This window comes from Macadamia integrifolia, chromosome 9 (genome assembly GCF_013358625.1).
Source record: "Macadamia integrifolia cultivar HAES 741 chromosome 9, SCU_Mint_v3, whole genome shotgun sequence".
Lineage (NCBI taxonomy): Eukaryota > Viridiplantae > Streptophyta > Magnoliopsida > Proteales > Proteaceae > Macadamia > Macadamia integrifolia.
This window is the reverse complement of record NC_056565.1, coordinates 4,041,995-4,053,882: the sequence shown is the minus strand read 5'-3', so window position 1 is coordinate 4,053,882 and position 11,888 is coordinate 4,041,995. Positions and strand designations below refer to the sequence as shown.

The 11,888-nt window shown below is 38.4% G+C and overlaps 2 protein-coding genes and 1 non-coding gene across 4 annotated transcripts; 1 reads left to right on the top strand and 2 right to left on the bottom strand.

Annotated features, from left to right (window-relative positions):
* Positions 1 to 521: 521 nt before the first annotated feature.
* On the top strand, positions 522 to 2,810 carry LOC122089893. 2 transcript variants are annotated; one of them, XM_042659641.1, is made up of 7 exons: positions 522 to 648; positions 759 to 919; positions 1,006 to 1,061; positions 1,174 to 1,235; positions 1,373 to 1,900; positions 2,079 to 2,280; positions 2,412 to 2,810. In XM_042659641.1, exons 2-7 carry the CDS (start codon positions 775 to 777, stop codon positions 2,604 to 2,606), a joined length of 1,188 nt encoding a protein of 395 aa, XP_042515575.1. In that variant the 5' UTR covers positions 522 to 648; positions 759 to 774; the 3' UTR covers positions 2,607 to 2,810. The 2 variants fall into 2 exon arrangements, with proteins under 2 accessions (XP_042515575.1, XP_042515576.1); XM_042659642.1 differs by having other exon boundaries at positions 547 to 919; positions 2,415 to 2,810.
* Positions 2,811 to 3,765: 955 nt separating this feature from the next.
* On the bottom strand, positions 3,766 to 11,629 carry LOC122089892 (origin of replication complex subunit 1A-like). Its single transcript, XM_042659640.1, has 14 exons — positions 11,429 to 11,629; positions 11,180 to 11,314; positions 10,939 to 11,090; positions 10,758 to 10,857; positions 10,525 to 10,647; positions 10,278 to 10,439; positions 9,952 to 10,009; positions 9,673 to 9,851; positions 9,391 to 9,505; positions 7,142 to 7,212; positions 6,241 to 6,336; positions 5,143 to 5,219; positions 4,745 to 4,828; positions 3,766 to 4,270 (listed from the first exon to the last, which is right to left on the bottom strand). Exons 1-14 carry the CDS (start codon positions 11,612 to 11,614, stop codon positions 4,207 to 4,209), a joined length of 1,602 nt encoding a protein of 533 aa, XP_042515574.1. The 5' UTR covers positions 11,615 to 11,629; the 3' UTR covers positions 3,766 to 4,206.
* Positions 11,444 to 11,521, bottom strand: LOC122090315. The gene has a single exon (XR_006143552.1). It is a non-coding gene; the product is annotated as a small nucleolar RNA snoR28 (small nucleolar RNA).
* Positions 11,630 to 11,888: the final 259 nt, after the last annotated feature.

Sequence of the window (11,888 nt, the reverse complement as noted above, 5' to 3'; positions counted from 1 at the left end):
ATCGAGAGTGACTGACCCAAATCGGATTCCAGGCACTTAAACCTTGCTCATTTTAGCCCTACGTTTAGGGCACTTTTATCTGGACTCAGCCTCCGAATTGGATTGGTTGGGACCAGATATAAATGCATTAGCTCAGCAATTCTAGGGTTTTAAGCCGAGAAAAGTCCAGAATCTGAATAGGCCAATTTGATGGATCTGGTTCCGGTTGTTAAAACGGTGGACTGGAGAGAGGATCCCAGACCCGAATTTGGGACCTTGCAAGTCAAAAACTCACCATTCACAATAATGATTTCAATGTGAATGAGGCCTGATCGGAATCTGTCTTTCTGTTCCAAAATAGATTCTAATCCAACGGTTTCAAAGAACCTGAATCCTACGGTTTCACGTGTGTAGGATTAATGATCTCTTCGGAATGTGAGCCATTGAAAAAAAAAAAAAAAAAAGGTTCGAAGGATCCCCAACGGTCGAAAAGTCATGAAGTCACTCGTCTCCTCTAAGACTCCAACGTATACAGTCTCTATCTAACGTTAGAAAACCTCTGCAACTCTCTCCAACCCTCCAACTTATCGCTCTACTCTCTTTCTCTCTACAGCTGCTCTCAGCTTCTCTTCTCATTCAGAGATTCATTCTCTCAAGCAAATTCGAAAGGTATCAAATTGAAGATCAGCTCGATTGATATCCTGGTTTTCCGAGCTCCCTGTTTCATTATTTCTTATTCTGTTTCTTTCTTGATTACCCTTTTCTGTTTCTATTTGTAGATTTTTCATAAGAGCAATGGAGCCAGCGAAAATTGACTGGAAGAAAGTCGACTCTAGATTTGTTGAGGATGAACTCTACGAGCACATAAACGCTCCTAGATGGATCGATTTCACTGCTCCAGAAGATTATGTAGACGATGAAGCCTGGTTTTGCAAGCCAGGTAAAAACCTTTACTAGCTTAATCTATGGAGAATTAAATTGGCTCAAGTCTGTTTTTTCTTGCTTTTGACAAAATTTTCTCTCCAGATTGTCGGCACCCAAAGACCGCTGCAGATTTTCTGAGATCGACGCCTCCTTCAAAGGTTCTAACCTCGAAAGAGAAAGAAATTTTTTTCATTTCTATGTAGAATTCTGTTTTAATTCTTCAAATCTTTCTGATTTTCATTATCATTCTTTTTTTTTTGGGGGGGACAGTTTAAGCATTTGAGATCAGCTAGCGTTTCTGAAATCCTTCCCTTGGGCGATTGGAATCGGAGGTACCGTCAAGAACCCTACTTTTCAAGTTTCAAGTAGTATTCTAAAGTTGAATTCTAGTTCAATCTAAAATTGAGCACCTGAGTAGCTTTTACTTAATTAGTAATCGCAATTTTTTTGTTCTTCCTTTTGGCTCCAGAGATGCGAACTTGAAAAGGAGAGGTCTTATCTCATCTTCAAATTCATCAAGTACCGATTCAAAATCCGAGATTACTACGGAATCTAAGCCTCCGAACAAGTTCACCCCAGACAGTGAGAACAAGAACCCGAACTTCTCAACTCCTCAGAATCATCAGAGCAAGATCATGAAAGCAGCTATCAAGTCAAGCACAGAGAAGAAGAAACTATTGGATGAATCTCCTTCTGCAGATTTCACACAGAATAATCGAAGGCCCCAGCTGAAAAGCACTCTCTCAGCGCGTAATCTCTTTGGTGGTCGAGATATCTTGAGTCAGATATCTGAGTTCTGCAACGAATTGAAGAAATTGGCAACAAGAACAAAGGAGAGAGAGAATTCAGAGTCATCAAAGGTGGAGAAGGGATCTACTCAGGAACCCTCCAGTGAGATTTCTGGAGAGAGGAGTGAGAAAGAGAAAGAGAAGAAGCCTTTGCTACAGTTGGGAGAAGGGAGTTTTGAAGCTAAGGGGCAGAAGCTGAGAAGGAAGAAGTAAGTGTACTTCATCCATTATTATTAAACTAATGATACCAATATCGATCAGAATCATCTGGTCCAACACCTGCTACTGAAGAAAAATTTTGTAGCAGGCAATGGAGGAAACCATAATTGTTTTTATTTGATTTGTCATATGAAGAGTTCTGAGATTTTGAACATTAAACAAATGCAGAAGAAACGAGGAGACAGAGAACATACCACTTACTGTGGATTTGAAGAACATAAAGCGGGGAGATGAGAGATTGTTGATGCAAGTTCGGACCTGTCCTCCTTCTCCTCAATGTTTCTCCTCCCCTCGTCAGCCCTTGGGTCTCAACAAAAACACAACAACCACCACTACCCCGCTCAAGCCTTCAAGGCCCAAACTTATTACTGTAAGCACTTCTACTTTCCTGTCACTTATTTCTTTTTTTCTGTAATTTTTGGTCTAATTAATGAGCATTACACAGCTTAAATGGTTATTGATTGACTATATTTTCTATAAATGTTGATGGGCTTTCAACAGCAGGGCAGAGGTATTCTTCAAGAATTGAAGCAGAGCAGCAATACTGAGCCAATGAAGGAAGAAGAGCATGGAGAAAAAGGAAACGCCAGTGAAAATAAAGGTGTTTCCACAGCTACCTCTGCTGGTACAGAAATAAAATCCTTGGACATGTTCTGGTTCTTGAAGCCTTGCACGTTCCTTAATTCAGTCAAGTAGATCCATATCATAATCTCTTACACCTTCCCATTCTTTCTGAAATCCCAGTGTTCTCTTCTGTTCTCAAAAATTCTTTGTAGTTGAACATTTGATATGTTGTAGAGAAAACAAAAAATAAGAGTATTGTGAGAGGGAGACAGAGAAAGAATAATACTCTGTTCGGCCAATTTAATAAATTGCTAAAACAAATTTTTTTTTTGTCTATTTTCTTGGTGCCTCCTTCCATGAAATGAAGGTTTGAGAAGCCATAATGTTGAACTACAAAAAAGAAAAAAGAAAAAAAAAAAAAAATGGAAGAAGAAAAAAGAAAGAAAGAAAGTTGAGACATGTTTTTGGGAAAACTACCACTGGGTCACATAATGACTCCATATACTTGGTGGTCTAGTTTTTTTTATCGTGAATACTTGGAGGTTTAGTTCTGTCTAGCCTTTATGCAGCCTTGCTCCATTATATCATTCAAACACGTTTCTAATACCCAATTCTTCATCATCAAATCATAATAGTTTTCACTATGCTTCATGGGAGCTTGTAAATGGAGACAACATATATAACCATCCAAGTTAGAATCGTCATAGTTTGAGATGGGGGATCAAGAAAGGACTTGAGGTGTCTGCTTGGACAAAGGTTGCTAAAACGTGCCAAACATTTTGTGTTGTTTTGAGGTGGCTTGACTGGACCAATGGGCATTCTCAGTTTTCAGTTGGTGTGAAATCTGAATGGTCCAACTGGAAAAGATGAAAAATTGGAACAGCTCCTGGCTCCCATGCATTCCTAACATATAGGTATTTTAGTTAGTCCCACTTATGTTTCCCGCCAATGCTTTTTTGTCTATTCACCATCACATCCATCCAAAAAGGCACTAAGATCTTCCTATCGACTAGTCCCACTTAATAGATGTTTCCAGCCATTGCTTTTCCTCTTGCAGCACTTGGGCAAGCAAGTGATCTGTCAACCAATCGGGCAAATCAATTTGGAGGTCAAATTTGCAACAAAATGGTGGGTGTCACACACTTGGGGGAACAGTTTCGTAGGATCTTCAAAATTGTTCATGGTGTCATCAAAACTGTCATAACTGATCTGTCAACCAATCGGGCAAATCAATTTGTAGGTCAAATTTGCAACAAAATGGTGGGTTGTCATACACTTGGGGAGAGTTTCGTAGGATCTTCAAAATTGTTCATGGTGTCATTAAAACTGTCATACATAAATGTCTTTCTGGTTTTACCAAAAAAACAAAAAATCTCATGTTTTTTTTTCCGGTGGTGGGGGGGTTGGGGATGTTTAAAAGCAGGACTACCTTGCCCAGAATCGGATGGGAAATGGTAAAATGAGAAGTGAAATAGTTCCAGAAATGCCAAATTGATTCTTTCCTTCCAAGCACCAGATCACACATTCTTGGTCAGCCATGGTACTCGCTGCTGTCCTTTAGTGCAAATGTCACAACATCACTGCAATGTGGGTGTTGGGAAGAGAAGAGTTTTAAAACATGACTACCTTGCCTAGAGAACTCAACCTGGAATCGGATGGGAAAAGGTAAAATGAGGAGCAATAATAGTTCTAGGAATGCCGAATTGATCATTCTTTCCTTCCAAGCACTAGATCACAAGTACTTGGTCAACCATGGTGTCTCACTGCTGTCCTTCAGTGCAAATGTCACATCATCACTGCAATGGAATATCATGATAACATTCAATTAGGATTGTTATATGAACAATTACTCAAGAAAGCAAGAAATATCCATGCAGCTTTTTTTCAGTTTCAGAGTTGGACATGTATAAGATTCATTTCCTTTTCTTTCTATTCCTAAAGAAAATCTAGAAACCACCCAAACATAATAGGCCCAGAAAGCGATGATCCTTAACCAAAAAAAAATTAAAATTGTGGGGATTGCTTATGTCTACATAATTAGCTCAACCCCAAGAAAGAAAAAAAAAAAATGAGATTAATAGGTTAGAGCAAGAATCACCACCTACGGGAATTGTGCCAACTTTAAAAAGGAAGTTTTCATTTCAACCCCCCCCCCCAGCGGCTAGCTTTCCAGACCCAAACTCAAACTCTGAAAGGCTCAATGAACCGTAACCAATAGAGGTGGGGCTGACTGGGGCCTTAATTTGGATATTTAGGTAAAGTTAGCTAACCTTGGAAAATTGAGCTGCAACTTCTGCAATCTATGCTTAGCTCCTGCTTCGCATAATATGACTCTGCATTCACCAAGCTTACATCTGTAGAAGGAACCAAAAAATTAAAAGAGCTCAATCTTTTGCTTTATTGTACAGTAAGATTATAAAATGGGTCCCAGCCAGTCCATCTAAAGCTTTGATGACACCACTCCCCATTCCCATCTCATCAGCATGCAGATAGGGCCTCCCTTTGGCTACTTATCACATTCTGTTATATTGTTTAAGCATGCTATTCCATTTTCAATACCTGTGTTGGCCATGCGATAATTGCCATGGCTTTAGGGGGCTAGGCCACCAACCCATCTTTCACAATGTGGAAAATAGGTAAATGAACAATTATTATTCACACCGCTTACCCAACTTTCAAGAGCATATCCCATCCAGGAAATTCTTCCTTGTTGCTTGTACAGAGACGGGAAACCGTTGTTGCTAACTGCAATACCAGAGAGAGAGAGAGAGAGAGAGAGAGAAAACACAGCATTAAACATGAGTTTCTAACCCTTCAAAATGCAAACTAACCCTACAAGATTTATCTGAATTCACACAGTAATTATGTTACATCTGTGTTTGGTTCCTTGGAGTAAAAACTCTCAGCTTGGGGACATAAAACTATTGTTTAGTGTAGATTTGCACAGTAGATTTTTGAAGTCCGCTGATTCAGGTAGTCTTTTGATTCTTATTAGTTGTAAGATGCATTCTCCCTGGTCCAATGACAAGTCAACTAATCCCTAGATGTCGTTCCAGGCTTCCAGCTTGGATGTCCTTTGCTGCTAATTTCTCACTTCGTATTAGTCTTTCCGATAATGGTAGTCCGTCCATCCTACCTCATGATTTGAGCAAGAAGAAAGCGCACTTTTAAGTTATAAAATTCTAGAGTCCCAGTATTCCAAATAGTAAGTATAAGTGATGAAGGAAAATCATTCCTTCATATCTTGGATTGGCACACAGCCTCCTTAGTTTGTCTATCTCAGGAGGAAGATCTTGAGTTGAAGTATACTGAGGAGGTAATTCAACATGTTGAAAAGCTAGAGAATGCGCCAGAGTTGAATCAAAAAGAGGAGACACTCAAGTCTCTAGTTCATGTAGGGAGAGGAGTCACCATATTAGATTTGCCTCTTATTCACTCCGCCGATTGGAAAATCTGATACCTCTGATGCCTCTTCGAAGAACGTAGTGTGAGCTCATTGTTGCTCCTTTTCATTCTCCAGTCCTAAGATCGATATTTTGATCCTTTAATGTTTTTCTTTGTTTGTCTGCGTCTAGTGCCTCTTGGTGACATCTTGCCTTCTAATATTAACTTTTCTCTTTCTTTAAGGTTTTAATACATTTATTTATTCACCCAAAAATAATATAAGTGATGAGAGATCACTTTGCATTTATCTTATACTGGAAAAACTCAATTAACAAAAACAAGTAGGAAAGGAGAATAATGAAGGGAAGCTCAGTAAACTGACCTCTTCAAAGGTTGTTTCAGCCATTCCAGTTTTGTGGAGTTCATGCACCATAGCCACCAGAAAAATCTTACTCAGTTTAGAACAATTCTTCATTACCTACAAGACAAAATGCAGTTAAATGTCAGAGTATTCTGTGAAAAGAAACGATGCATCCACTTGTTATCAAAAGAAAACAGCCAAGACCTTCAGCCAGCAACTGATACAAATATCCATGAAAACATTCTAGGCTTAGGCACAATGATGATCAATGATCCACTTTCTAAGGAGGATTCCAAATGTTCTTTCCTTTTTCAGTAGTTGTGCATTGGCATCAATTTTTGGAAAGGGGGGTGTTTGAAGGTCTGATGCCCCCAAAACAAGCAATGTGTCTTATGCATTCAAGGGATAGCGGCACCCACGCCTGGTGCCTTTCCCGGACCAAGTAGCAGATGGTGGGCCGTGCCTGAATTCAGCCTGGACTAGACTCTTTTTTTTTTCTAATTAAAAATCTGCTCCCACGCACGCAGACTGGTGAAGAATAAAACACAACTGAGTGGTTCACACCCAACAGGTACAACCAGATGATTTCCAACCATCTAACAATACAATATATTCCAAGAATCTTCTAGCTTTAATAGGTTTTCTTTAACTATCATCCAGAGAAACTTCTAAAATTAAGTCATGATCATCAATTCAAAGTTTGAATCATAGACTAGTTATTTTATGTGAAATCCCTCCAATGACATGGGAGGCATGCTTATCAAATGGAGTATCACAGCTTAAATGTTCATCAAGCATTCAAGCTTTTATTTCCTTAATTGATTTAGTTAGAACCTCCATTGGACCCTTCATTAGAATAAGTGGACAAGAATGGAAAGAGGGAAGTTGTGGTTCAGGTTTGATATGTTAATTACAAACTCACCTGAATATGGGGTGCCTGGAACATTTCCTGAATGGCTGCTTCAACATCAGCCATGCCGATGATGGCTTTTGCTGGAAGAAAAAAACCGTCAGAAAAAGTTCTTATCTCAGGTGCTAAAAGATTATGCCTCTTAAAACAAACGCCTAAGCTGAAAGCTAATAGTATAAGAGATCTCACATTAAACTAGATAAAGTTAAGCACTGTTTAATGGTTTAGACCAGAGTTTAAATAAAATGACATTGTTGTAAATACAGGAATGAGAATCACCATTTGCTAGTGAGATGTGTGGATAACCATGATTAAAAAGCATGAAATTTAGGCTATGCTAAAATTATTCACAATCTTGACACATGCAGACCTTGGCGCAACGGTAAGGTTGCTCCATTATGACTTAGTAGTCGCAGGTTTGTGCCAGGAAACAGCCTCTCCGCACAGTGGGGGTAAGGCTGTGTATATTATGACCCTCCCCAGACGCCACAGTGGTGGGAGCCTCGTGCACTGGGTACACCCTTTTGACACTTGCAGTTAACCAAGTTTTATGGGACACCAAGTGTATGAATGCTGTACTTTTATCATCATTAGAAAGCTCATAGTTACTTCAGCAAAGGTCTTAAGATCAGGTGATTCAGACATTATTTGACCTTCTTGCGGGCCTGAGGCTAGGTTATGGGTGTAAAAACCAATGGCAGGGTTTTAAGCATTGTAGCTCTATTCCAGTTAAAAAGAAGTAACCTAGAGAACCAATTCTAGTCATTTGCTAGTCAAAGAAAGAATTATTTCTTCCTATTTCTGCCAAACTTCTGTAATTGGCAGTTGAAGGAATAACTTCCACAGACAACCTAAGACTAAAAGATTGGAGTTTCATCAAAGAGAGTCACATATTTCACTTAAAGCCCAAGCAAAAGCGTGCATAATAGGAGCATTAGAGAACATGACCAAACACTCAATAGACACCCCTTATTCTATTTGATTAGGGCAAGAATTAATTTTAAGTGTTAAATTTCTTAATTTGTATCTATCCCCTAACAAACATTCTTAACTTGGTAATGCAAATGAAGGAATGATTCCTTGTTTGCACTATGCTGATTCCTGCAATTAGACATTAGAACCAAGGGTTTTACCTCTCAAGACCAATCTAATATTTAGCACATGGTTGTTTGTTCAATCCACCAGTATTGTCAAATTTTTGAAGTACATCAGCCTATCCAATGTGGATTTAATCTCCTTTTTTGGTGCCAATAGCAACCAAAAGCAAACACATCCATGGACATAATTCTGTTTCGTCCTCCTTTTTTATTCTCTAAGCTCCATAATTGTCTTATCTCATATTTTTATTTTTCGGTAAGCAATATTATCCTATTTATATTGTATTTTTGGTACACCATTCAAACTCCAAACTCAGACATAGGCACTGATCACGAAGTAAGATGCAAAGACCACCATCAGATGAACAGTAAGCTCAGGATGGTTTTCTAAATCCCTTCCATTTCTATGGGCCCATAGACTCCAAATCGTTAAAAGTGATAGTAACTTCTAGAGCGTATCACCCTTTCAACTCAAGAAAAGATCTAGAGGGCAGAGGATGTAACTTAGTTGATTCCTTCAGATAAGGAAGTAACCCAAAACCTAGAAAGGGAATTCAGTGTAAGGAGAAGAATAGAATCAGAATCTTGCAGCAACAGCAGAAAATTTTAAGAATGCAAAAGCCCATAGAGATATATTGAGGACAACAGCTTTAGCTGCAGTCCAAGCAAAGAATTGAAGTTGGGAGGGAACCCCTTAAATCCACAATACTCAGTAAGAAGGGAGGGTTGAATATGATCAAAGAGAGCTTCCAATTGAGCCTCAACAGAAAAGAGCCCAGATTCACCTCTGCACCAGATTTCCCTTTCCTCCTGATTCACGAAATGATATATAATCTTCAAAATGTGGCACTTGTTTACCAATAACATCCCTAATAACCACCATCCACTAGTTATTTTCCTCAGGTTCCCAACAACCTCCTCAAACACATATTCTATCTCATTGTTTGGAGACATGTAAAATCTTCCCTGTGAAAACTTTGATTATGAGGTTTCTTGACGAAACCCTAAGAAATCAGGGTCCATTCTTGATTATCTTCCATCATTGGAATTATTCCCTTTAATTTTTCCTGTTCTAATTTATGAATGATATTAAAAGAAAGAAAAGAAAAAAAAAAAGTCACTTATGGATAATATAAAACCATATGCTATAAAGTTCTTATGTACCTGAGGCAGCAGAATCAGGATGAGAGGATGATTTCTTGAGCCGATAATCTGTTAGCTCTGCTGCGCGCCTACATATTTCCAGGGCACGGCGAGCATCTCCTGAAATAGCTGCTACCTGAGTTTATGTAAGACATTGTAAGCGTGAATTTGATCAATAGTTTATTGAAGTTGTTCGTGTATACATTTATTAAAAGGTTAAGAAGGATAAACATTAAGGACAACGTCAAAAACAGCTAACCAGATGACAGATTATATAAAGAAACAATTACCAAAAGGACAGACCTTTCTTGATGCAAATTCTATAGCTTGTTTCTCAAACGCGTCAATGCCTTTCAGACGACTTGAAATGATTTCTTGCAGCTGTTGATAATTATAGGGGCCAAAGCACAACCTTTGAATCCCCATACGACTTGAGATACGAGGAAGCAACTTTTCTGGAAGATCCATGGTATTAGCTATGCCTGCATGTCAATTGTAGCTAAGATTACAATATAACTTTGGTATGCATTGAATAATGAAATGGCTCGGTGTGGAAGAAGCATGATTAGAGTTGAAAGTTACCAATTACAACCAATTTGGATTGTGGCTTTGTAGGCCAGTCAAGGATGTTATACAAAACCTGCAATGAAAAAATAACTTTTGTCAATGAATAAGCTTCAGAAATCTCACTTTAAGGGAAAATTGTCTTTTAGAATCTCAACTCAACTCAACAAATACTTATCCCAGCTAAATGGGGTCAGGTGCATGAATCTTGTTTCACCATTCAACTGTAACGAAGGTCATATTAGTAATTAGTTGTTAACCCACATCTCTTTCCACGGTGATTTTTGGCCTACTCTTGTTTGACAGAACTTAAAACGAGATTTCTACAGTGAAAAAAAAATTACCGACTGATTTCTGGTTACAAGAAGATCAAGCTCATCGATTAGTAGAATACATGGTTGATTGTCCTCTTTCCCAGTTCTATTACCATCTGAAAATCTCTCATTCAGCAGGTGGAGAGCCTTTTTCCAACTAACCCTGTGCCCACTTAGTGCTTCATATACAACCTGCAAGTGCTCTGGGTCAGATATCAAAGAAAGGAGGATGGATTCACACAAGAAACTAAACCACGAACACGTAACTACAACTTACCCTGTAAACATTCTCTGGTGAAGCCAACTTTAGACCATTAATCTCTACAAAGCAATATGGTTTTATACTTCCTGCATCAACTTCAGCCCTTAAACTCCTCATCACTCCAAGAACACTCATAGTCTGCAGTTGAAAGCAGATCAATTGGGTGAACTAGTAAATACTTGTTTAGGGAACAAGAGAAACAAGAAATGAACACCATGATCCTTTTAGAATAGTATCACGAAGCCCACCTTGCCAGTTCCAGGAACACCATGGATGTACAAGCAGCGTCCAAGACACTGATCTTCACAGATGGCACCTTTTATAAATGAAGTAATCTCTTCCATTTCCCTGTTATATAAGATAATTATTCATTAAAAAACTTGATGTACTTATGGTGAAATGATCAAGATCCAAATGAATTGAGCATACTTATTCCTGCAAGGCAGAGATTTAGGTAAACTTGATAATAGAAGGACTGCTTTTGCTCTCTCAATTTCAGTTGGCTTGTGACATCTCACATGCTCGGGTATTTTCTTTGCCCCTATCTTTTGGAGGCCAAATATATGCCCTTTCCTTGAATTCTATATGGCATAGATAAATGTAAGCATTAAACTCTTAAGAAAGCTAAAAGCTGAATGCTAAAAAAATATAATTTGGAAAGGGAACACACTGCAGCCAATTCATGAGCTGGGGATTTTCTAGGCAATGAACCCTTCACATTCTTCTCATCGTATTCCAGTTCTGAATCAGAACCCGAATCCTTACATAAATCCCAATCTTCATCACTACCAGCTTTTCTGTCATCCTGTAAGGAAGTAAATTGAATTTCAAATTCAAAAGGAGTTTCCAAGGGAAACCCAACCACAACTTAAATTCATATCCCACATACAAATATACTTTATAGATCTGAAAGGCCTACCTCTTCACTGTTATCAATCTCCGCAAGGCGCTTGAAACTGTGCCAATGAACATCATATTCATACTCACACAGAAATACATCATCTCCCTCACAGTTTGCTTTAGCAAACTCCGTAGGATTCATAACATACAAATGCCTAAGTATGGACTCCATCTGCAAATAGCAAAGTTGAGAAACCATTGACATTTAGCCGTAAAAGATTTGCTTCTCTTCCAAATTTATAAACAAAAAGTAGGAAATGTCCCTTTTTCCGTAGAAAGTTCTCTTTCTATAATACCCAATAAAGAGAAGAATCAAAAAGAAAGTTCCATAAGTAATTGTCATTTTATTATTACATTTTAGTTACTGATATTATGAAGAAAATGCACAAACTATCAACAGTTCAAAAGAATGAAGTCCTTCAGCCTAATTGCGAGTGAAAGCTGAGGCAATATAGTCCCTGGATTAGATGTTCATGACT

What these genes read in the sequence shown, in the direction of transcription:
- LOC122089892 (XM_042659640.1), bottom strand. Translation starts at nt 11,614, where the DNA reads ATGTCAATGGTTTCTCAACTTTGCTATTTGCAGATGGAGTCCATACTT. An exon ending in TCTCTGCCTTGCAGGAATAA is followed by an intron (nt 10,858 to 10,938) that starts GTATGCTCAATT and finishes CTTATATAACAG; the next exon opens with GGAAATGGAAGAGATTACTT. An exon ending in CACCAGAGAATGTTTACAGG is followed by an intron (nt 10,440 to 10,524) that starts GTAAGTTGTAGT and finishes GAGCACTTGCAG; the next exon opens with GTTGTATATGAAGCACTAAG.
- LOC122089893 (XM_042659641.1), top strand. Translation starts at nt 775, where the DNA reads ATGGAGCCAGCGAAAATTGACTGGAAGAAAGTCGACTCTAGATTTGTT. An exon ending in GATCGACGCCTCCTTCAAAG is followed by an intron (nt 1,062 to 1,173) that starts GTTCTAACCTCG and finishes TGGGGGGGACAG; the next exon opens with TTTAAGCATTTGAGATCAGC. An exon ending in CAAGGCCCAAACTTATTACT is followed by an intron (nt 2,281 to 2,411) that starts GTAAGCACTTCT and finishes GGCTTTCAACAG; the next exon opens with CAGGGCAGAGGTATTCTTCA.